At 39.9% G+C, this 24,568-nt stretch overlaps 1 protein-coding gene across 2 annotated transcripts; it reads left to right on the top strand.

Moving 5' to 3' along the window:
• Positions 1–623: 623 nt before the first annotated feature.
• Positions 624–22,691, top strand: THOC1 (THO complex subunit 1). Of its 2 annotated transcripts, XM_074897755.1 has the most exons (22): positions 624–784; positions 1,560–1,633; positions 1,739–1,799; positions 2,501–2,567; positions 3,599–3,717; positions 4,972–5,020; positions 5,528–5,623; positions 5,917–5,999; positions 6,506–6,579; positions 7,174–7,282; positions 8,453–8,584; positions 9,914–10,014; positions 11,881–11,947; positions 12,119–12,169; positions 12,774–12,844; positions 13,686–13,709; positions 14,133–14,228; positions 15,140–15,205; positions 18,164–18,247; positions 18,476–18,623; positions 20,183–20,261; positions 22,237–22,691. In XM_074897755.1, exons 1-22 carry the CDS (start codon positions 692–694, stop codon positions 22,530–22,532), a joined length of 2,040 nt encoding a protein of 679 aa, XP_074753856.1. In that variant the 5' UTR covers positions 624–691; the 3' UTR covers positions 22,533–22,691. The 2 variants fall into 2 exon arrangements, with proteins under 2 accessions (XP_074753856.1, XP_074753855.1); XM_074897754.1 differs by lacking the exon at positions 13,686–13,709.
• The last annotated feature ends 1,877 nt before the right edge of the window (positions 22,692–24,568 follow it).

Below are 24,568 nucleotides of genomic sequence, written 5' to 3'. Positions count from 1 at the left end.
AACTACTCTCATTGTAATACTAATAATTATGTCTATAGGTCCAGAAGACCCTTGCCCAGGTGAAGACCCTGCCCCTGAGCATGCATCGTAGTAGGACTATTGTGTCAGCAGTATTATAATTGCATGTAAATTACTAAGCAATCATCACAGAGAGGATGGACTTGGAGAATTACTAATTTCTTCAAGTTTTGTGTATGAATACAGCACGACAAGTCCCTCTGGTGTGTCTGATTCGTGGGAAGCCACCGAGCACCTGGGCTTGCACAACCCTAAAATAAATAAGCAGCGTCTCTCCTGGCTGTGTGATTATTGACCTAGTGCACATCGGGCGACGAACCCACTTTTCGGACAACACGGTGGCTAGAAGAACCCCCTCCGCATCCGTCACTCCGCCACACGTAAACCTTTTAAAGCCGTTTTCACTACGACAGCAGCCCACAACCAAACGCCGCGGCCTGACGCTGCCTCCCCCTCTCCCGCCTCCATCCACGGAGGCCGCCCCGCGCGCATGCGCCCCCGCGCGCGCTCCGGCGGGAGGAGAGAGCGAGGCTCCGGCGGGGGGCGGGGTGGAGGAGGCGTGGCCTAGCGGAGGAGGCGTGGCCTAGCGGGGAAGAGGCGTGGCCTATCGGGGAGGAGGCGTGGCCTCTCGGGACGTTGTCAGAGCCGTTGGGGGCAGAGCCGTTGTGGGAGCATGGCGTCATCGGCGCGCGCTGCGGAGCGTCGTTCCGTTGGAGCAATGTCGCCGCCGCTCTTCAGCCTGCCCGAGGCGCGGCTCCGCTTCACGGTGAGGCCGGGCACGAGCGCGGGCGGGCCGGCTTGGAGGCTCCTCTCCCTCGCTACCGCGCGGAGGGGGACGGGGCGGGAGGCAGGCTGCGCCTGCGCGCCGGGGTAGGGCTCTGCCTCAGCGGGCGCCGCCCGCCCCCTGCCCTTCCGCAGGCCCGGCCAGGGCTCCCCCTCCGGAGGGGCTCGGCCTCTCCTTTAGCGGGCGTTCAGGGCAGGCCACGTGAAGTTGGGCGACGGGGCTTCGTACAGGCTCGGTCTAGCTCGCCAAGGGGAGGCTCTGCTGTTCAGTTAACTAAAATTAACGTAAAATAAAAAATACGGTGTAACCGCCGCAACAAAACGACCGTAGCAACGCGCTTGTCTCTTTTGCGCCTCTCGCTTTTCCGTTGCTAGGGCAGGTGGCAGGTGGGGTTGGATGCGCACCCAGGCCTCTGGATCCCGGCCTCTTGCAGCCTCGTTTGTTGGGCAGGAGGATGGGATTTGCACAGAAGGAGTCGAGGCACAGAAACTTGCTCCATTAGGTGGATTTTGTTACAGGATGTAGTAATCTTTCCCACCATCTTCTTATCGGGTGTCATGTTCCAAATCACTTTAACCTGCCTGTGAGGCGGGGGCAGTTGTGGGGGGGTGACTTGAGACTGTTGTAGATACAGCATTGGTCACAACAGTGTATTCCTCCGTGTTTCGCTTAAAAATACTACTGCTGTCAGAGGAAGGAGGAGATCCTTCTGGTTTTGTACTGGTTTTCTGACTTCTCTTTCTTTACATTTTGGTAGACATCCACCAGAGAGGCTCTGAATAACAAAAGTATCAAGCCATTGTTGAACGCATTTAACCAGATTCCTGGGAGGTAGGTAAATGTTGCTTGGTTTTAAAAGGTGCCTATTCAGATAATTTTTAGTAATCTTGTCCTTAGTATTCGTTATTAACTGATGTGGAATGTTTGCATTTGCAGTGAAAATGAAAAGAAGTGTACCTTGGATCAAGCATTTAGAGTTATTGTAGAAGAAGAAATAGTAAGTACTTTAAACTGCTACAGTTTATCTCTTACTAAAACTCAAATTTCTATTTTTAAGTTAATATATTAATTTAACAGCAACTTACTTTAGTATAATACTGTTTATTAAAAGCATGAATTGTGTAGAAGTTACCTGATTAAGATCAAATATAGATGATAGATTGGTAGGTAGGACAGCATGGCAGTATTTTACAGATAGCACACTGTAGTGAAAGGTGTTGGTTTAGCCTTTTCCAGCATGTAATGCTTATGAAAATCTGCCACATCTTAAAAATTCTAGTTCATAAATATGCATTATTCTACAGTTATAAGAGTGGGGTGGAGTGGGTTATCTGGTACTAGCATATAACAAAGCTGCCTGTTGACTGAGAAGAATGATGAAAGGAATCGAATAATCTTTTTGTTGGTGTTACTTGAATTAATGCTGAATGTAGGATGTTAATTTTCAGGTGTAAATGACTGTCTATGCAGTAGGCATTACAGAGTCTTTAACGGCTGGAAGCAGTCAAGACATCTTGCACATTCAGTAAAGTCTTTCTATAGTTAACTAACAGGTCTGATTTAATAGATTGATTGAAGTTTTGGGAAGCTGAACATCCATATTTGTTTTAAACTTGCCTACTTGGAAACAAGAATTTTAGTTTTGTTAGACATACCTAAGTCAGAATAGAGAAGCTTAACACTGTTTTGTTTGTTTAGATAAACAAAGCTCCATGTGAAAATCTCCTGGCAATTATTTCTCTTGCTATTAATGGAGTTACAGAAGGTGAGCATCTTTCTTTCAAATCTCTTGGCAGTTTTAGGGACCATTCAGAGGAATTTTAAAATCTTGATTTTTTTTCTAAGTCATCTGCAGTAGTTAGCTTTGATAATATGTGGCCCTTATGCTAGTGGTTATTGTGTATTTCACAACAGGAATGAAGTATATTATAATTAATTGAAATCTTTTTTTATGTAATAGAGGAAGATGCGTGGTTTTGGTTGCAACATAAATAGCATTTTATATCTTTGTCTACCACTTTAAAACACTTCAAGTGTCCCATCATCATTTCCGAGAGGCGGAGAGGTTAAATGATTTGTAGGTTTTTCTGTCAGTTGATGGCAGAGCCAGAATTAACTTCTGAATATCTGTGCTCCTGTCCCAGTAGTGACCTGTCAGCACACACTGTCTTGTAGATACTTGAATCTGTTTCTGTAACTGTCTTGTGTGTCAGAAATCAGTGTGCTGATCTCCTGAGGAGGCTTTCATGCTCTTCCCTTTGTTTATTTATTCACATTACACATCAAATATTTGTATGTTTTAGTAAGTATAGGTCAACTACATATGTGTTTTATGAACTGTAGAATAACAAGACCTGTGATTGTGGAGGAACACAGGTACTACCAAACTACAGAGCGTGGGTGGACAGACTTGGAGCTCTGCTTTAGTGGTGCTTTACTTGAGGAAAACACTCTCGGACTTCATGGGTGTGTGTAGTATAATAACTGGGTTTGGAAGTCTGAGAGTTCACTTGCAGTCTGCAAGGAGACGGGATATTGTTTCAGACTTTGAGGGTTTTGGAACAGTTATTGCTTATTTGTTTTACATTGGCGCAGAGCTCTTGTAAAGCTCATCTGCATATGTGTACATATATAAATAGCTTTAATGGAAGTTAACATTTTAGCCCAAGCTTTTTGTCAGGATTTGTAGGAAACGAGAAATTTTTTTTTTTTTTTAACGTAATGTCCCTCAACTGCCATGCACCTTTATTGCATTTCAGTTCGAATTTGCTGAATAAAGTGTTCCCTGTTCCTCAGGTATCTGCACTGCATCAACCCCTTTTGTGCTTCTGGGGGATGTTCTGGATTGCCTGCCTTTGGATCAGTGTGACAAAATTTTCACTTTTGTGGAGAAGAATGTTGCTACATGGAAATCGGTAGGTATTTTTCCAAAATGTGATACAGTTGTGCCAAAGTTTCTGTCTACTTGAGCCATTTTTACAGTTTTTAACTGTATTTGTATCTGTTTGTATTGCAGTAGTAGCACTGAGTGCGTTTTGTTTTGAGGCTTAAAAATGTCGGGGCAGCAGAGGTCAGAAAATAATAAAATTACAATTTTTATGTTTTATTTCTAACTTCTTTCTCTACAGTATACAATGTTTGTCATGTTTAGAAACTGGAAATTTAACTTCCAATGCAAAATTTGTATGTGTAACTTCTCTCTTGACTTACTATTCAGTTTCTTCCTCAGCTGCAGGAGATTTCCTCCATCTCCAGTTTGCAGGGAAGGAAGTCGTCTTGGTCACTTCCTTAATGAGCTTTCCATTACAGAACTGTAGAAATGGTGAATATGTTGCCCTAAAATATTTTTGCTCTTGAGGAGCCGTCAGTGCTTTGAGGCCTCTGTGAGGGTTTTGTGCTCTTTGCTGTGTCATGGTGCTGTAGCAGAAGAGCTCCTGTGACAGGCTGCTAGCTTCCTGCACTGTGAGTGCTGTTAATTAAAGAGGGAGTTCAGGGTTTCAGGCAGAAGTCTGAACTGCCAGCATTTTATTCCAAGATTATAAGAAATCTTTGATCCCGTTGTCCTTAGTTTGCTCTTTGTCAGTAAGAACACAAGTGTCAGCAACTCTATAAGTAACACCAGGAAAGCATTCCAGTTTCTCTGTTTTCCTGACCAGGACTGTCTCCTGTAAGCATTCATTCAGGATGTTCTATTTCAGATAACATTGTGTCCCCTGATATATTCACAAACTGGTCCTTATCACTAATTCAAACATCTATCAGTTTCCTTCTCTTGATGCCAAATTACCAGTACTGTGAATGCTCTAAATCTTCTGTGCGTGGCTCTTTGCTTATGTGTATAAACAATGCATGGAATAATAAAGGCAATGAGTGATAAAATTAGTGTGTTCCAGGAAAAAAACTGAATGCTGGTTTCACAGTTTGTTGTCACAAATGGGTTTTCTGTGTGGAGGTTGGATTTAAATGTTGTGTTTTATGCTTTCTTGGAATTTGTGGGACTGCTTATTTCATGTTGCCTTTTTGTGTAACCTGCCTCTTATTTAAGGGAAAACTCAAATTTGGAGTTAACAGTAGGAATGACTCTTAGTCATGGCTTGCGATTCAATTAAAATCTGCTCAGGAAGGTTTTGTGATCTCTTAATGATATAAATACCTTTACTCTGTTTCAGAATACATTTTACTCTGCAGGGAAAAATTACTTGCTACGAATGTGCAATGGTGAGTTTTAGTTTTTCAGGGGAATGGTGGGAAATTGTAGAACTCCCTCTCTCAGCAAATGGAAGTGGGTTTAATAATTCGATCTACATTCACATGTGTTCAGTAAGTAATAAAAGGCAGATTGCTCTTAGCAGACGTTCATGAATCTTGCTGATTAATGTAGAAGTCATTCTGATCTTAGGGAAGTCTCTTCATCAGTGGAGGTTGTTGTAGAAAAACATCTGAGAAATAATTTATTCCTCAGCAATGACAAGGCCCATATCAGAGGCTGTATATTTGAGTCGGATTCATTTGAACTTATTTTTTATTGCTGTTGAAGGTGTTAAGAGACTTGGTAGAATGTACTTGGAAAGAATGTGGCTGGTCTGAGGAAATTATATTTAAATGTACAAATCTTAGTATCCTTTCATTAGCTCTATAGGTCATATAATTAACAAGTCTTATTCTAGTGTGTGAGAAATTGAAAGAGGGAGAAATACTAATATTCTTTACCTTTGCAATATTTAGACCTCCTGAGAAGATTATCTAAGTCACAAAACACAGTCTTCTGTGGAAGAATTCAGCTGTTCTTGGCTAGATTATTTCCACTTTCAGAAAAGTCAGGTGAGATTTTTTTGCATTTCATCAAACTTAACATCTAACAAAGATTAAATATGCTGAATCTTTTAAGTTTATGATGGCTGCAGACCAAACTCAGTTGGAGAAAATCACTTTACACTTGTTTCTTAGTTCTTGTCTCTAGCCTTGATACTGTAAGTGGCTTTCACTTGTGATTTCAAACACAAGTTTTGAATGCTGTTTATGAGAATTTAATATCTGCATCTTGTAAAAGACTAAGTGAATGAACAGACTTATGAACTTCACAGCTTCTAAGACTAACCCTTTGTTTTTCACAGGACTTAACTTGCAGAGTCAGTTTAACCTGGAAAATGTCACTGTTTTCAATACCAACGAACATGAGAGCACTCTAGGACAAAAGGTGAAAATTCCTATGTCATTCTTCACCAGTTCTGCAGTAAACATGTTAGATTGTTTGCACAAAAGTGTTCTACTGTGCTTAATATTTTGAAATGTATGTTCATAATTTGTTTGTCCCTCTTCCAGACTAAGCTGCTGATTCTGGAAATGGGCATGTTAACTGGTACATTAAATTGTGCACACTTTGACTAGAAAAAAATTAATTTGATTGTGAGGGACAGGTGCTGTCACTTACTGTACTAAGTTTTCCCCACAGTGTACAGTGGATAGAGCTGTTCCTTCAGCTTTTTTCAAGAGAAGTCTGGCTACCATTGCAAAGTGTAGTAGGGTGTTAAGACAGAAATTTGTTGTGTGTCTTACTGGAGTAATACTGTAGAATTCTTTTGAGTTACCAGTTTTTAAGCTTTCTGATATGAAATGTAATAGAATGTTTAAAATTAAACACTGAAAACTATATACAAACTGTAGTGTTACTTGTACAACTTCTAAATTATTTTTTCCCATTAGCACACTGAGGAGAGAGAGGAAGGAATGGACGTAGAAGAAGGTGAAATGGGAGATGATGAAGCACCAACAAGTTGGTGAGCTCACAGCAATTTTAAAAGTTGAAACAAAACTTTCTAAAGTGAAAGTAAAGTGCTGTTTGTAAAATATTCTTAAATGCTGTATTCAGAATTCTACTTATCTCCTGCCCTCTCAGGATTAGATACAACCTAGCAGTGTCTTAGTCTGTTTAAGTGGAGTTGCCTGGAAGAGAAAGACCTCTACAGATTATTTGAAAAAAAACTAAGTACCCTGGTTGAGAACTGCTGCTATTCTCTCTTTTTTGACAATTTTCCCAATTATCTTGACAAAACTTGTTCTGGTGAAATGTATTCATGAATTCTAAGGACATGGTGTATATGCTTTTAGGAGTAAAAGCTGTGCTGCTCTGCATTCCCCAGATAGTGAAAAACTTGTAAGATCCTTTTTTATTACTATTTTTGCTTTTATGGTGTAAAAGTAACAATAGAACTGTATGAAAAACTCCTTTAGGGACAAATTCTGAATTACAGATTTCTCTGTCAGGGCTCACTATTGACTCATTTCACTTAGAAAATGAATGATATCTTCTGAGATTGCACATTCCTGAGTGGACTCGAATTTAATATATTGGTTTTTTATTCTTTCCCCAGTTCCATTCCAATAGATTATAATCTTTATAGAAAATTCTGGTCGCTTCAAGATTATTTTAGAAATCCTGTGCAGTGCTACGAGAAGGTCTCATGGAAAACTTTTCTTAAGGTAATCTGAGTTTGTTCTTTCAACCATTCAGCCTAAGTAAAAAACACCTTTTACATGAGTAGGAGAGTGACTTCATGAGCATAGAACAGTTCAAGCACTAATGCCATTGTAAAATAATAGTGCATGAGGAGGTGCATTTTGCTGTTTTCTGAAGTGAGCCTTTGATGGTAAACAGTATAGTAAGGTGTACAATAAGTTCCTTCATAAAACTTGTGTGAGTCAATAGCAGAAAGACTTCATATGTTGCAGTAATGTCAGAAGTACCTGTTTTGTGATTTATCAGCTGCGAAAAGCAGAACTTGTGGGTTTGGGGTTTTTTTCCACCCAGAAGATAAATAGTTCTTCCTACCTAGTCTTAGATCTTACTTTTGAATAGAAATATTGATCCCAGTGGTTTCTAATCTCTTTATAGAAGCAGTGACTTGAATATTCCCTTTGACTTTTTCAATTTTGCTTAGTATGAATGTTGAAGACAACTTATTGCTAAGGTACTGTTTCTTCACAGGTTGCCACTTGGTGTCTATTTAATAGCAGGAAGCTTGTTTTATGTTTTTTAATTTTGGTTCTCCATGTTCTGGTAATAAGTGGTAACATCTGCTCAGACATTCTGATGCAAATCTAGTTAATGAGGTCTACATTCTCAGCTAAAAAAAAAAAAAAAAAAAACAACAAACCAACAAAAAAAAAAATGTCCCCCAGAAAAACCAAACAAGGCAAACTGAACAAGGCCAGGCTTAAGTCATTCAAATAAAATGTTTATGTTTTTCTGCATTACTGCTGAATTGATTTCAAGAGCAGCACTGAAAATTTAACTCTCACTTATGCAACATTGTATATTACTGAACAACTTAAATTGAGTTTGAATATAGTGTTATTGGCATGTGGATCTTTTTTCTTTGTAACATCTAATCAACAGAGCAATAGTGCACTGTTCACTAGCAATTTTAAATACCCCAAATGATTAGATGTTCTGAAATGATAGATAACGCTTTCACTGTCATTTGTGGTGTTCAGAGAAGCTCTACATATTGGTTGCAAACGGGTCGTTTTGACTGACTGATAGCAAGTTTACAAATTATTTTACTTGCTTGGCACCAAGTCTAGTGCTCTAACTACACTCTAAATACAATTTTTAAAATATTCATGTGGTAAATAACTTTTGTTTTACAGTACTCAGAAGAAGTTTTGGCTGTTTTCAAAAGTTACAAACTGGATGACACTCAGGCTTCCCGAAAAAAGTTGGAAGAACTAAAAACAGGAGGAGAACATGTATATTTTGCAAAATTCCTAACTAGTGAAAAGGTATGTGGTTTCTTTTCTCAGCATTACAGACTAGTTGAGGACAGAAGGAACCTGTGTCTAGTTCAGCCTCTCTGTTCAAAGCTTTTGGCTAGAGCAGGGTGATCAGTGCTGTGCCCAGTTGGGTTTTGAATGTCTCCACAGACAGACTCCACACTTTCTCTGGGTTATATTGTTGTTACATCCTGTTATGTTGTTGGATTACTTTATTTCGATAGATTTATTCTTTTTTTACTTTATTCTTTGTTGATTGCCTCTGTTAATTGATGATTCAGGGACTTCTGGAATAAGAGTGCAGTAAATCTGACATTTATTTACTGCATTTGATTTGTATTGTTACATTTAGGGAAGTTAAAAGACAGTAAATATTTAAAGATCTGTTACTCTTTTATTGCCTTTAGAATTACATTTTCAAAACTTGTCGATGATGTGCTAACTGTATTTTCTATCTCGTAATGGTCTTGTTTAAAATTTCTTTGAAAAAGATTGAGAGTTTTTAATTCTGTTAATGTTAAGTCAAAAATATGGCACTCTATTGGATCCTAAAATTGTTGTCTTCATTTTGGAATAATATGTAACTTTACCCTTCAAGGGCATGGATTAGTAGATGACAGAAAGCAAGTCTCAGTGCAGCATGAGTTTTCTCTTTCTGGGATAGAAGTGTAGGTAATTTCACCATAAGCCTTTGACCTGTATATTGACAATGTTAAAATAACAGAGTTTAGAAGATACAGAACCGGTTGCTTAACAGCCAGTAGCCAAAAGCCTTTTTCTTTAAAGAATCTTCAAATGTTCCCTTTGTATGATCTGTCATCCTGCAGCACATAGGGTAGAAACCAAGCAGTGCTATCACTGTGCAAGTGTTGACGAGAGTGAATGCTTCTGTGGTTGCCGAATCCTTATGTTGTAGCCAGGAGTTCATAGGAGAAGGGAGCAAGCTCTCCTTCAGTTACTGAACTACTTGAATATTTGTTTCTCCAAATTCCTGTTCAATTCAGAGCGAATGTTGTTAAATCCAGCAGTATAAAACTAGTAAAAAAAATCTAAGGATACTCTTACAAGCAGTTCCTCATGTTTTTTAAAATGTTGATTTAATTAGAAATTTTGATACTCTTTCTGAAATTTTGCTAGATGACAGTTTACCCATTTTAGTACTTTATAAGGTGCTGTCCTGAAAGTACAGGTGGTACTGAATAGAGCTTCTGTAATGATTTACCATCATCTTGTTGTAAAAACAGTCTACATGGAGTTTATCTGAAAACATTTGTTGTTTTTTTTCACTTATGCATGTTTAGTCTCTTTAATGGGTAATTCTTTTTTGTTGTTGTTTAGCTGATGGATTTACAGCTGAGTGACAGTAACTTCCGCCGTCACATCTTGTTGCAGTACCTAATACTCTTTCAGTATCTAAAGGGACAAGTCAAATTCAAAAGGTAACATGGAAATAATTTGTGTTTTGGAGATGGGGAGCTATGAACTTGGAGATAAACCACAATATTTTAAAAGTTTGTCTGCTTGTGCCAAGGTTCTTGTGAAACTTGCAGAACCTTGGATTGGGAAATATGGGATGTGTCTGAAATTATTTTACAGCAGGAAAGCGAAGGTGTCATTCTTGCCTTTCTCTGCTCCTCTCTGTCTGACTCTTTGCCCTCCCTTGCTGTGGCTCTGGTGTTCATTAGATTCACTCAAACTTGTGTAGCTTACTAAACCAGCAAAAAACCAGTCTGCTCATGTTTGCAAAGTTAGTTTTCTGCCAAATTGGTGAGTTAAGTGGGGGCTCAAAAGTAGAAGCCAATAAAGCTTGCTTAAGGTGGGTGCCAGCTATGAGAGAGGAGGAGTTTGACAGCTTTGAGTTGTTAGACCAATGCAAACTACTTTTATGTGGCATCATTTTGAATCTGTATTGACTTTGTGATGTGGCATTGGTTGCTGTTTTGTATTTTCCTAGTGTGCTACAGATTCCTGTCTAAAATAGCAAGAAATAACAATTGTGAATATTGATTTTATAAATTAATGGGACAGAACAAAACCTTGTCGTCCTCTACTCTCTAATGTTATGCTGAAGAAAATCCTACCTCTCTGTTCATTCCTGTGCCCTTGACTGTCTGTGTACATAATGCTTAACATGTAAGGCATCTCTCTTTCACCTGCAATATACTGCTTTTTATAAACAGATCTCAGAGAACTTTGCAAACTAGATTAGGGTCATTATCCTTGTTCTATAGATTATTTACCGAGGCAGTCTGTTGGCAGAGAAGGAATAGAATTCAAGTCTTCTAAATTGCAGGTCAGTCCTTTAGAGGTGGTAGGCAGTCATTTCAATGACAGTTTGTTAGTGTTTGTTAAAAGCACTCATTTATCAGTGGTCAAGGATGGTATGTCATATAAATGGTGTAGCATAACACTTGGTGCAGTTGTAAAATACTACTAATTTGTCCCTTCCTTAAAAAAAGATGAGCTTTTTTAATATCCTGTCAACTAAGAGAAGCTGGTTCTAAAAATCTTTTTTGTCTTACTGACTTAGCGGCTATCATGTTTATTTGCTATTTAAGCTACCTAGTGCTTCATAAAAGTTGATTGGTGTTATATTGCTTTTGAACATGGTAAATGGAAAGTTAATGGTTATGCTTCAAATGGGTTCTTCTTGAAACAGTGAAAAAGATTAGATTTCTCATCTGATTTTTAATGTGTTTAAAAAAACCAAAAAGTTCCGGTCTCTTTGGGAATGAAGTGAGCCATGATAGATTTATTTCTGTGTTCTTTTTTTTTCACTTCTACTTACCAATTGCATTATAATTCTAGATATACCAAGCAACTTGTTTAATGACTTCAGGTTATGCTATACAGAATATATGTTTTGAGATATTTGAGACCTGTGTTCTGTATACAGTTGGTAGATTGTTTCGTTTGCTATGGTTTACATACAGCAGTGCTTTGGCTGGGGTTAGAAGTTTGGGTTTTTTCGGTAAGTCTTTATGCCCATTTTCTGTGCTTTGGTGTGATCTTGAATCATGCAAATTAACTTCCTATTGGATGAAGCTAAACCTGAAGATATATTCTACAAGCACATCTAATTAACTCCACAAACCAATGAGTGGTCAGTCCATGGGACCAGACCAGAGTACATTCAAGCTGCTTTCTTTGGATCCCCTCTAACAACCCTCAGAAATTATGTACTGTAAATGATGTGTCCTCAGCACTATTTTGATGTATAGTAAACTCTTCAAATTTTTCTTTAAAAAAGTGATCTGCTTTAATGACATTCTTTTTTTGGGGTTTTTGTTTTATTTCTATTCCAGTTCAAACTATGTTCTAACAGATGAACAGTCTCTTTGGATTGAAGATACTACAAAAGCGGTTTACCAGGTTGGTATAGTAGATACTTCTATAAAAATTACATGGAAAAATATTTATCATATGATATTGTATCAGTGACCTTTGAAGCAGTAACCACCATTTTCTTTGGATTTTTTTCTATGTATTCTGCTACAAATATAATGCAAAAAGATAATTTCTTTTCTCTTCCTCCAATCATAGCTTCTTTCAGAAAATCCGCCAGATGGGGAAAGATTCTCGAAAATGGTAGAGGTAAGTACTTTGGTGCCTGTCCGAACAAAGTCTATATGGAGTGTTTAAAAAAAAAAAGCAATATCAGTTTAAACTAACTTTTGGAACATAGATGTCACATCTGAGAGAACTTTTCAGTAAAAGTCTCGTAATGTCTTATTTCATAGTGATATTTTTTTCTGTGTTTTCATTAATGTGCTTTTCTTCCTTCTCCTGGAGAGAAATTGAAATGTGCATATACAGGGGTGTGTACACACTGGAGATGCTGGTTATTAGAAAAAAAAAAAAGTATTTTTAAAAAACCTTTGTCCAAGAATATAAGATGCAAGTGGAATTAAAATTAAAAAGTTGTCCTCTTGCTTTCCTTTTTTTCCTTTACTTTAGATGCATCTATTTTTCTTGTTTAGAGAAGGAGAAATACAGCCTTTCCCACAGTTATTGGAGAGGAGATGTACTGGGTTTGAATAAGCTAAACCAGCTGCTTAAGATTATACTGATGACCTTCAAAATAGTTGCTGAAATACAAAGTAACAAAGCTTTCTCTTTAATAGCTCAATTGAAAACTTCAGAATCAACTCTGAAGGTGATTATTACCCTAACAGTGTGCAATATTATGTTTCCCTAGCATATATTAAATACTGAAGAAAACTGGAACTCATGGAAAAATGAGGGCTGCCCAAGCTTCGTCAAAGAAAGGTAACTGTGAAGTAGAAGCTTGCTGCTGCTTATTTGAAATGGTGGTTCAGCTTCAGAATACGTACCCACAATGCATGTGAACATTAATGATTCACACAGCTTTGAGATTTGTATAGTTCTGTGTCCTTCTGTGTGTGCAGGAGGCTCCTAGATTTCTGCCAGAAGGCTTTGTTATATTAGCAAAGCAGTGGTTATGCATGTACGGGGTCTCGGGAGAGCATTCCTTGCTGTCCCATGGCACTGTTTTGTTCTCTTAATACCAAGGATCCAGTGGCTGAGGAAACTGAAGCATCTTGTCTCTCCTCCTGCCTTCAGCAGACCCTAGATTGAAGAAGTTAGTGCCTGACTACCACATAGCACTTTGGATTGCCTCTAATGAAGCCTTAGGCATTATGGCTTTGGTGGGGCAGCGTACCTGGAGTTTTGTGTAACAGTTCTCCTCTTACATACCTTATTAGGTTTGCCATGTGGAGGTGATCACTTACATGAAAGGAAATTATGATTAAGTGTCTTTCAACCACTGAAAGGTTTCCTATGTAATTAGTTACTAACTAGTAACTTTGATTCCATGTGTCTACTTAACTATCTTGAGGTGGTGACCAAACATTCCTCTTCCACCCTTATTTATTCTGCACACAGACTATAGCCTCTTTGTGGTAAAGAGCAGCAGGGTCATTATCTCCTTTGCATGTTTCCTTCTATGGAGAGATCAGGTGAAGCCACCTCTTCATGACTTCGTCTGTTTGCAAAAAAGGAAGGGGGGCTCTGAGAAGAAAGAAATTACTATGGGTGGGAGGGGGAAAGAAAATTTGACTTACAGGTGTTCTGTCTTCTTCTTTAGATCTCAGCCAGAGTTTCAGCTTGGGTAGGTGTTACCCTAACCTCAGTGATCTGGGATCTCCATTCTCTGATCCCATCAAATCAGGTGCACCTGGGGAAGGAGAACTTACAATCATAGAACAGATGATCCCAGCAGCAGCGTTGATCATATTTAGTATGTGCTGCTGGAAAAAATTTGATTTGCTGCTTTTTTTATATCGGGACTCTTGATAGACCTTTAAATTTGTGAGTGAATTAATTTTGGTGCCTGGCAAATCCTTTTCTTTATCCTTACTTTATCTTCTTTCTCCTCTTCCCTCCCTCTCTCCTTCCACTCCTAGAATCACAGTCCTTCTGAACACTTTCATTATGATTTAATTTGGCACCAGCTGAAGTGAAATTACTTTGTTTTGTTCTTTAAATATTACTGGTTTGATATTAAAAAGCTTTTTTTTTTTTTCCCCTTTAGACCTCCTGATTCTAAGCCAATGAGGCCTGTGAGAAAGAGGCCAGCACCAGAGGACTTCTTAGGAAAAGGACCAAACAAAAAAATCCTTATGGGGAAGTATGTTGGATTTTTTTCATGATAGAGTTTCTGCGTTTTGGTTGGCTATTTGGTTTGGGGGGTGTTTTGTGGCTTTTTTTTTTTTTTTTTTAACCACTGACTAGTGGGGTTTTTTTGTCAGTAATTTTCAAACTTCCTCACTTTAGAACTGCCAGGAAAAAACAGCCAAGTCAGTTCCTTAAAACGTGCAGTTGCCTTCCTTTCTGTATAGTCATCTCTTGTAGATCCCTTTTAAATAGTCTCTAAGTTACAGGCTGAAAATCAGTGGTTTGTACTCATTGGATCAGTTTTTATACTTTGGTCATCTTTATGTTTTTGCTTAAAATGTCATGAGTTTTAAAATAGCACCAAATGGTATTTTATCCCTGGGGCAAAGAGTTCTTGGTATGTCCTCTCCAATAAAATTCCCATATTTTCATGATATTGTGCTGCATTTTTCCACTTCCTTCTTTAGGAGGAATGATGGTCTTTTCATTGTAACAGTTCACTCAATCTAGATGTGGAAATTTTGACCTTGTCTTGAGCTTCAAGACCTTGTACTGAATGTTTAGTAAAATGTGCCTTCTGAAGAAGGTGATAATTTTTTTTTTTTTTTTTTAATCAAAGGAAAATAGCCTGACCTTAGCTAGTTTGGAAGAAGTTTGTTACAGTTTCTGACCATGGATTAGCAAGAGACTATAGAATTAGAAGTTTAATACAGAATTTTCCTAACTTGCAACATCAGATTAGATTTCTGTCACTTCTGGCAATTCCTAATATGTATGTATCACAAAGTTTGTATGGTATGCTTTATTATAAAAGCTCTGGGGTTAGACTTTCTGTAGCATTGTTTCATGTGTCTACCTTTGGTGAACGATGGCATGTGGAATGGTGAATGTGAAGTTTAATGTTTATGCTTCTCTTTTTTTCAGTGAGGAACTGACCCGCCTTTGGAATTTATGTCCCGATAACATGGAAGCTTGTAAATCTGAGAGTAGGTAGGTAAAAAATGGTACATCACCATCTAAAGCTAACTTTCAGCACACTAATTACACACAGAATTACAATTATTACAAAATTAACATAAGGAAGGTATGTAAGATGGTTTTACATGGTATGCCATTTCACTGGGTGTCTTGGGGAAAGTTGGCTGTATGAATCTGTCGTGAAATCTCCTTCCAGTTCTCTTCACTGATGTTTATGCTGTCAGTAATTTTCATTGCTTAGTAAAGTCAAGTCTAAGGAAAAAAAACAGATGGAAGCTCCCATTTTATAGAGTGTGATTGCATAGTTAATTACCTTGTATAATAAAGGAAGATTGCCAGGTCTGGCTGTAATGAAGTTAGCATGCTGTTCGGCTGTGATTTTTCAAGCAGACATGTGCTTTGAACAATACTAGATAAGAGAAAATTGGCTAGCAGGCATTGTTTCAGTGCATACCGGATCTACTAGTGGTACAAATGCAGAAAATTACGATTACTGGTTATCCCTTCCGCTTGCACGATTGTAGGAAATACTGAAAACGTGCATTGCTATATAACTTTCTATTTGTTAAAGATGGTGTAATCCCTTTCTGTGCAGATGTGATACCTAGTATGAACATTTGAAAAAGGAATGGGGCAGTTCCCAAAGAGAACTTTGCTAGTAGTGGCTGTAAAGGCTGTGTGCCTGGGGAGAGGTGCTTTTCTACCTGTTATCTTTTTAGATGACTGTGCTTGGGATAATATAGCAGGATTCAAATCAGATGGGTTTTTAAGATGCTGGCTTTGATTCCAGTGGTAATACTACACTTAAACAAACATGCATGGGGCACTGCTTTCTTGGGCAAAACACATTTTCAAACCAAAATTAAAGTCAATTGATAGACCAGTATGCTTCGCCCCCCCAACGGATTACTGGGTTCCCTTGTAGAAGCAGATGTGTCTCTGTCAAACATTAGATAGGAGAAATACAGATCATTATGAGCTTGTTTTTCACGATGATAATCTTGGCTCACAGTAACCTACAGCTCTTAAGTGATCTGTATTTCTTTCTTGTGATCTTCAAAGGAGCAAGCTGTCCTGATCAATGTGATTATTATTTCTGTTATTTTTTTTTTTTAGGTCATGCTCCTTATGTACTGGTTTGAATACCTTTCAGAAGCAACTGCTAGCTGTTCTAAGAGCAGAAACATCAGTTGTCTTTGTAGTATGTTCCCTATGAAACATAAATATTGTCTTTTAAATCACAGAAAAGCTGAGGTTGGAAGGGACCTCTAGAGATCACCTAGTCCACCCCCTTGCTCAATGCCAGGTCAGCTTGAGCAAGTTGCCTAGGACCTTCTCCAGGGTCTCTCTGAGAGTGGAAGTTTTGCAGCCTTCCTGGGCAACCTGTTCCAGTGTTTGACCACCCTCACAGAAAAGTGGGATGTTTTTCTGATGCTTAAATTGAATTTCCAATATTACGAGCTGCTGCTTGTACTTTCACTGAGTAGCACAGAGGCCGACTCTCTTCCTTACTGCCCCTGAGCCTTACTTTTTTCCAGGCTAACCAGTCCTAGGTCCCCAGCCTCTCCTTGGATGTGAGATGTTCCTGTCCATGCTCAGCCTTTTGCATGGACCCGTGTCTCTTGTGTTGGGTGGCCTGGAACCGGACCCAGCACTCCAGATGTATCTCACCAGTGCTGAATAGAAGAAGGGAAGGATCGTTTCCCTTGACCTGTTGGCACCCCTCTTCCTAATGAAGCCCAGGGTGCCACTGGCTGCCTTTGCCAGAAGGGTTCATTGCTGGCTCATGTTTGTGGTTGTGTCTACCAAGACCTTTCCTGCAAAGCTACTCCCCAGCCAGTCAACCCCCGCCATGTACTGGTGCCTGGGGTGGTTCTTCCCTAGGGGCAGGACTTGGCATTTCCCTTCCCTGAACTGCATGAGGTTCCCATCAACCAATTCCCCAGGTCTGTCAAGGTCCCTCTGAATGGCAGCACAACCCTCTGATCTATCAATCTCTCCTCCCAATTGTACATTGTCTGCAAAGTTGCTGAGGGGGCACTCTGGCCCATTGTCAGTAAGGAAGGTGCTGAATAGTGCTGGACCCAGTACTGAGCCCTGGCATATGCTAGTGACTGGCCTCTAGCTGGACTTCATGCCACTGATCACACTTCTCTGAGCCCAGGAGTTCAGATGCTTTTCAAGTCCACTTCAAATAAATTCATTTCTCCTGATACCTGTAGACTTTGGACCTGTATTGAATGTGCTTTAACTTGAAGTACTTTAAGCAAAAGATAACAGATCACCATGGGAGGTGAAATGAATGTGTTTAAGCAAGTTGGGGAGCCACTAAGATGGGATCATTAAGTACAACATTAAGCTGCCTAGTATTTTTTTCCCCCTCTAAAACTAGTGATCATAAATTATTGAAATTAAGGAGCAGTAGTAGTTTAGCTTTCTTTGGTAGCAAATGAAATTGAAATGGGGCTGGGGGTGGGTGAAGAGGCCATGTTTTACTTATCCTGTCCTGTCAAGTTGCACAAAAGTAACAATCATTTTGGATTCCTGAGCACTTGTGAGTCGTGCAAGTGGCAGCATGTTTCTAACACAGCCAGTCAGTTGTTACGGGTATTTTTATGAAAGTCTCATTTCCTTCTTGACAGAATTCTTATGTCCTGTAGTCCTTTTTCACCAAATACTACTGGCAAATGTTCATGTCACCTTTTAGTATGGTAGAAGGTTTGAATATGTATAATAGGCAGTGCTAGCGATTGCTGGTGTGTTTCAGTGGTTATGCAGTAAATAATTTTATAGCAACATGTATCAAACAGATTCTTCTCTTACTTGCGATTGTTAAATTTGAGTAGCTTGATTTTGGGGGTTGTTTTTCTTCTGTTGATAAGCTTGAGATGTGTATGAAGGAACTGAAAATCATCAGGTGGTTTAGGGTAGATTTTTGAGGATTATTAAGTTGCTTATTTTATTTTTTAGGGAATATATGCCAACATTGGAGGAATTTTTTGAAGAAGCTATTGAACAAGCAGATCCTGAAAACATGGTTGAGAATAAGTATAAGTATGTCAGTCTTTGTTCTGTTTCACTTTATTTTGATCTCTTTCATGTTTGGATTGTTAAAGAAAACTGTTCTTAGTATTCTTGCTAGTATCTGTATAAGACTCCAGTAATGTACAAAAATCTTTATGATTTTGGACAGAATTATATTAATTAGGAAATTACTCAGATCTTTTTCTGTGCTTTTACAGATGACAGACTATTACCAACCAAACTTGTATTTTATTATAGGGCTGTGAACAATTCTAACTATGGCTGGAGAGCATTAAGACTTCTAGCACGCAGAAGTCCCCACTTCTTTCAGCCAACAAACCAACAGTTCAAGAGTTTACCTGAATATCTAGAAAACATGGTAATCAAATTAGCCAAGGAACTGCCCGTAAGTAACATCATCCTATAATAATAAATGCTGAATTCATTTAAATTCTTGTTTGTCTCTGCAGTCCATTTGGTACATGGGGACGGAGGGGGGGAAAAAAAAAAACCAAACAGAAAACAAAAGCGCCTGTAAAGTAAAAGTTGCAAGTTAAATTGGTGTAATTGATGAGGACCCCAGTAACACTAAACTGTGAATAACATTGACTAAGCAAGTAACTGCTGAGCTCTGCCTTGTATTCTGTGAACAAACAGCTGTGGCAATTCCAGGGGTTTTTTTGCAGAGTTGGTAGACAGGAATATATTTGTACCCAGCTGTTTGGGTTCTGCATTGCAGTGCAGACCACTTTTATTGATGGTGTCAGCTGGTGTTAGGGCTCATGAATATCAGTAGCTGTGGCCACTGGGATGGAAGCCCGTAGTAAAGGGTAGGGTGTGCAGCTGAAGCGTTACTAAAACTTTACAGCAACATCTACCAGAGCTCTTGTATGAGTTCCCTGACTTTTAAAATATGTAAAGACAGATAGGCCTTGTGGAACCGTGAATTTAAAACATTAGCCCCTTGCATGTTAGGCAGTACAGATCTGAGGCCAGGGAGAGGTCTTTCAGATCACTTTATACACAGTGATGAGAGACTAACAGCTGGGGAAGGCACATTTGCTAAACCTTTGAGTTAGCACACAACCCAGCAATTTCTTCTGGATATGAACATGTGCTTCTGTATTTGAGACCTTGTCTGTCATGTGAAACCACTGAGGTGTAAAGGTTGGACTGTAATATACAACTTTGTTCAGCCATCAGGGTTAACTAGATGCTAATAGCAATTTTAGAAAAAATACTGAGAGGGGAAAGCTGTTTAATATATATTAAGGTGTATATCTATAAGAGAAGGTGTGTGTGTATATATATAAAAAAGATATAGAAGGTATATATAAGGTATATATGTAAGAGAACAATATATTAAAGTATCACTTTTATTCCTGATGGTACTGCTGTCATATACCAAATGCTATGGCAAGAAACAAATATGTACATAAGGCCTGTGACTGAAACGTGAGAAAAGGGGAAGCCTTTTGTTCATCATGGCTGATCAACAGCTAAATCAGAGTGAGAAGTTTGCTGTTTACATATTTGTGTTCCACCTTTAAGAAGTTTGAAAGTACAGAAAATTTAGAGGAATTACCGAGTGAGGAATTAAATTAATGAAGAAGAATATTTTTTTTCTTAAATGTTCATCAGTGGTGGTCTCATAGAAAGTTGGTTGGTGGTTTTTTGGTTTTTTTTTTAAAGTAAGTAAAGCTTGGTATGTAATGCTTGATCTTAATTACTATGAAGAGGAGAGAATCCTATGAAGTCAGTGGATCCTTCCATTAGGTTTTTTTAGTTAGTACTGTGTTTTATTAGAACACTTGTTACTGGTGTTTTGGATATAGGAGAATCTGGGGGATTTTTAATTCTCCTGAGATCATGTTTTCCATTTTAACACACATTCCAGAGACCAAGCTGTAAAATTTCTCTTTAAATATAAAGTTCATCCAGTGATGTTTAGTTCTCTCATTGTAGCCTCCTTCTGAAGAAATAAAAACAGGTGAAGACGAAGATGAGGAAGATAATGATGCTTTATTAAAGGAAAACAATGAAAGTAAGATTTGCATGTTCTCAGCCTTTTCTCTCTTGATGTGTATTGTAGAAGCTGTGTTTTAACAGCATTTCTACTGAGGGTCACCAGTCCAGGTTACCTCAGTACTTCTGTCTTGAACCCATGTTCATACCAAACAGTGCAGCCTTTTCACAACACGGCACCAGTAGCACCCTCTTGGTTTCGTGGCCTGCAGTGCTGAAAGCATCTAACTTGTTGGATTAGCCCTTTCATTGGAGCCTCTTCCACCTTTTCTGCTACATGGTGTATGTTTACAGTGTTAGCAGGCATTTATAGCTAAAATGCCAGCATTGCTGTGTAAAAACCTACCCGAGTGTTCCTCACCCCGCTTTCCTGGGTGTTTTCCCTTTAATTGCCATGGGTAAGTGCCTCCCTGTTAGCCCCAGCTGGAGTGGGTCGTCACAAGACTTCAGAAATTGTTATATTCCAATTCTGAGATCTTTATTTCCTCATTTAAATTATCTTAAAGGCAAAAGCTTCTCTGAGAAGAGCCTTCCTGACAAGCATCATCTCTTGTTCATTCCTCTCCATGAACCAGTCCTTCCATTTTTGTCTCTTGCCTGTACCCCGGGTACGCCGTGCTCCGAAGTGTCCTTCCCTGTCCCCTGTGTCTGAGTCTGCTGCCTTCCATCCTCATTCATGCCTTCATCTCACAGCACCTTCTCCCTTGCGTGTTGTCTCCCTGCATCTTGGAGCCAGCCTGGGCAGGTGGGCTGTGCAGGGCAGGGAAGCCACACACCCAATACTGCTGGCAACTTTGTTGAAAGATTTTTCTGTTGGTGGGAAGCCGCCTGTGGGCCTCTGAATCTCTCTTCTGTTGCCCTTTTCAATCCAGCACCTGACCTTTTCCATAGCCTTCCTGCCAGTAGTGAAGAAGTCCTCTCCAGTTTAACACTGCCTGAAACAGCCTTTGGAGCTTCACCGTGTTGAATGTACACCTTTCTTTAAATCTTGTCTTAAAGCAAAGATGAGAGCACTGTGGTCCGCTATACACTGTTGTGCTTAGAAATAATGGAAGTGATGTGGGTGCTTCTGTTGTTTTGTCATTTGTGATCTTCCATTCTTTCCCCTCAATGTAGTGAGTTTAGTTCAGACAAATGAGTGTGACTGATAAGCCCTGGAGAGAGCTTAAGTTTCCACTCCATGCCAACTGGCTCTTCAGGGGGCATGAGGGTGAGATACTAAAAATTAAGAATGTGATTAATTTCTATGCATAAGTAATTCAGTCTTTAGGGTTTGTTTTTTTTTCTTTAAACAGCTTGAAATAAGCCATATATTATAGACCATGATGAGTGATAAATGTGCAAACCCACCTGTGCAATCCCTGCAGTGTTTGGCTTCTCAGCAGAGCACAGTATTCCATGTTCTTTATCTTGATGCCAGAATGACTAAAAATGCCTTAAAGTACTGACTACGTAGTGGAGTTACTATCCTGTTCACAGTCCTGCTGCTAATAGGACCATGAGGCTTTAGTAACTCAGTAAAAGGGAAGCAAACTAATTTTTACCTAACTCCACATAAAGTGACTAAAATAAGTCCAAAAGACAATTAAATGTAAAAGATTGCTCTGTGTTTTAATACTATAATTGACTCACATATTGAAAATTTCAGGCTGCCTGTCAAAATCCTTCTTTTCATTTGGAGGAGGCAGTTCTAATGTACTTGAAGCTTCAGCAATTCTCTCTCAATCAAACAGGAGATAACATAAAAAACAATGTTTTCTTTATCATGGGCAATAAGGGACATTCCTGTTGAAACCCAGGTAATACATCTGTAAAAATCTCTGTTCTCAGAGCCCCTGAGGTTTTTACGAAGAAAGGAAAGGTGTAAGTCAGTCTGGTAGTAAACAAATAGAAGATTTAAAATGGAGCAGATCAGGGGAGAGTCATTTGCGGTATCTGGAGACGTTCTTTGTGTCTCATAGATTTTCTCTCTTTTTTTCTTCCCCCCCCCCCAGGTCCAGAGGCGCAAAGGGACAAAGCCATGTCCGGTGAACAAATAGAGTCATTTGCAAACAGGCTTGGGGAGCAGTGGAAGGCCTTGGCCCCCTACTTGGAAATGAAGGATTCTGATATACGCCAGATCGAGTCTGACAGCGAGGACATGAAGATGAGAGCCAAGCAGCTGCTGGTGGCCTGGCAGGATCAGGAGGGTGCCCACGCGACCCCCGAGAACCTGATCGCTGCGCTGAACAAAGCTGGGCTCAGTGACCTCGCAGAAAGCCTGACCAACGACACCGAGAGCAGCAGCTAACTCCCTTCAGGTCCTGACCTGTCATTTGGGTTTGGTGGTAGTTGTTAATGGTGACTCGTCTGGCAGCTGTTGTTAATTTTTACTGTTTGTTTTATTGTTGTTGCTAGATTTTTTGATAGGTATTTTATGTTCAGTAAATGATAAAACTTTTTAATAATACTGTTCAGTTGTCCACATTTTCTGAGAAAAGGATTAGTCATCCTGATCCAGAAATGGGAGGCTTCATCTTGGGTGGTAGAAGTGTAAAAGGGAGGAGGGAGAGGGAGGGCAGCTTTCTGTGTGTGCTGTGGTGGGGATTTGGCTGCAGCTGGGCTCAGGTTGCTCTTGTTGGACAGAGCGAGTGCCAGTCACTCTAACTGCCTGCTGTCTGGTTTCTCGGTGTGTGGGTGACTCTGAAGGACTTCTGTCATGACTTGGGGTGGTGGGGAGCTCTAGGCCATCAAAATGTACCTGCTTGCGAGTGATTCACCTTTCAAGAAAAAGCTGGGGTTGTAGTACTCAATGAACCAGTGCCTTCAGAGGGGTGTTGTGGTCAGCCTGCTCTCCTGCTGAAGAACTGGTTCTCTAGACCTTGAGAGTCAGTAATTATGGGAGTTTCCATGCTTGATTTTAGTCTTGCATATGTTTGGCTATATAGGAACTCCCCTGAGTCATGATAAGCAAGGTAATTTTCTTGTCCCAGTGCACTGTGAATGCGACGGTTTCATTTTAAGGACATGGCTGGCTATTGCTGGCTACAGGCTGTTGCATGTAGGGGGATCTGTTTCCCCTCAGAAAGCAAGAGACTGTGGTGGTGGAGCTACAACTTGTTTTGTGGCTATTTCTTGTGGAATTGGGGTCATTCAATGAAATCTAATTGCTGAGTGTTTGGCAAACCACATTACCATGCAGATGAAAGTTCCATGATACTGTTTCAGTTTTGCAGGCATACCTGTAAATTTCTAGGGTGGTTTGCTGCTGGCTTGGAGATGTTCCGTGATGGGCTTTGTGCCCGCTCCCCCCTGCCACTGCTGCAAGTATGATTTGGCAGAAGGTGGAAGATGTAATGATTTTGATTGCAAAGGGACTCAAGCACGCTGTGAACGGAGGAGCATGGGGATGAGCTGGGGCTGACAGCCATGGTGACGGTGACTGAAAGGAGCCATGTTTGGCCAGTTACAGCCTTGATGCTTTAGGCGTGAACCATCATCTTGGTGCTCGTGTTCAGGGCAAGAGCCTTGGGCACTGAGCTGGCCCCTGGCTTTAGCTGTGATCCCCCTCTCTGACCCGGCCAGCAGCACAGTCTTGTCTTGTGTGTGGAGGACTACTAAATTATTGGGTTTTTTCTGCATCATCCAACAAGTATGACCTCATCAAAATGAGTGACAGCAGTCCTCTCACCCTCAAACAGGCTTGAAATTAGACCCCCCCTGGGGAGATCCTGACTGAGAATCCCCCTCATTGACCCCAGCCCCAAGGTTTGACGGGCCTCAAAGGACCTCCACTAGAAGTGGAGAGGGGCAGCCTGTAGGCCTGCCTAGTGACTGCTGCTCTGTCTTCAAGGGGTTTTCAGTGTCCCAGCTGTTAAATTATTAAGTGTATCTTGTCCCAGTAAGACAACTTGTACACACATCTCAAAAACTGGAAAAAGCTAGAGCAGGAGAAAAATGGGGCAGAACACTTTCTGTGAAGGAAAAATAGTTAACCTTTTTTTATAACTATCAGACTGTGACCAGTAATAAGATTATATGATTTTGTAGGTGTAGGGTCATGTAACTGTCCAGAACAGAAGGCTCTTTTCAACTGCCAACAGCAGCAATAAGGGAGGAAACACTGATCATAGGCCCACACCTGGCAGGACAGTCCCACAACACAGCAACCAGGCACAGGCCTTGTGTGTCTCCTCAACAAACAGGAGGCACAACAAGCTTTGTAAGTATTAGTACTATTTCTGTGGGCTACATGGATAAAGAACCTCTGCTGCATTGAGGATTTCTTACTGGGTAGAACTTGCCCCCATCCAACATTTATTAAAACACCTGCCTTATCCTTTGGGA

Source organism: Athene noctua, chromosome 2 (genome assembly GCF_965140245.1).
Source record: "Athene noctua chromosome 2, bAthNoc1.hap1.1, whole genome shotgun sequence".
NCBI classification, from domain to species: Eukaryota; Metazoa; Chordata; class Aves; order Strigiformes; family Strigidae; genus Athene; species Athene noctua.
The sequence above is the reverse complement of the archived record's forward strand: the minus strand, read 5'-3'. Positions and strand labels throughout refer to the sequence as shown.

What these genes read in the sequence shown, in the direction of transcription:
- THOC1 (XM_074897755.1), top strand. Translation starts at nt 692, where the DNA reads ATGGCGTCATCGGCGCGCGCTGCGGAGCGTCGTTCCGTTGGAGCAATG. An exon ending in GGACAAGTCAAATTCAAAAG is followed by an intron (nt 10,015 to 11,880) that starts GTAACATGGAAA and finishes TTTCTATTCCAG; the next exon opens with TTCAAACTATGTTCTAACAG. An exon ending in ATGGTTGAGAATAAGTATAA is followed by an intron (nt 18,248 to 18,475) that starts GTATGTCAGTCT and finishes ATTTTATTATAG; the next exon opens with GGCTGTGAACAATTCTAACT.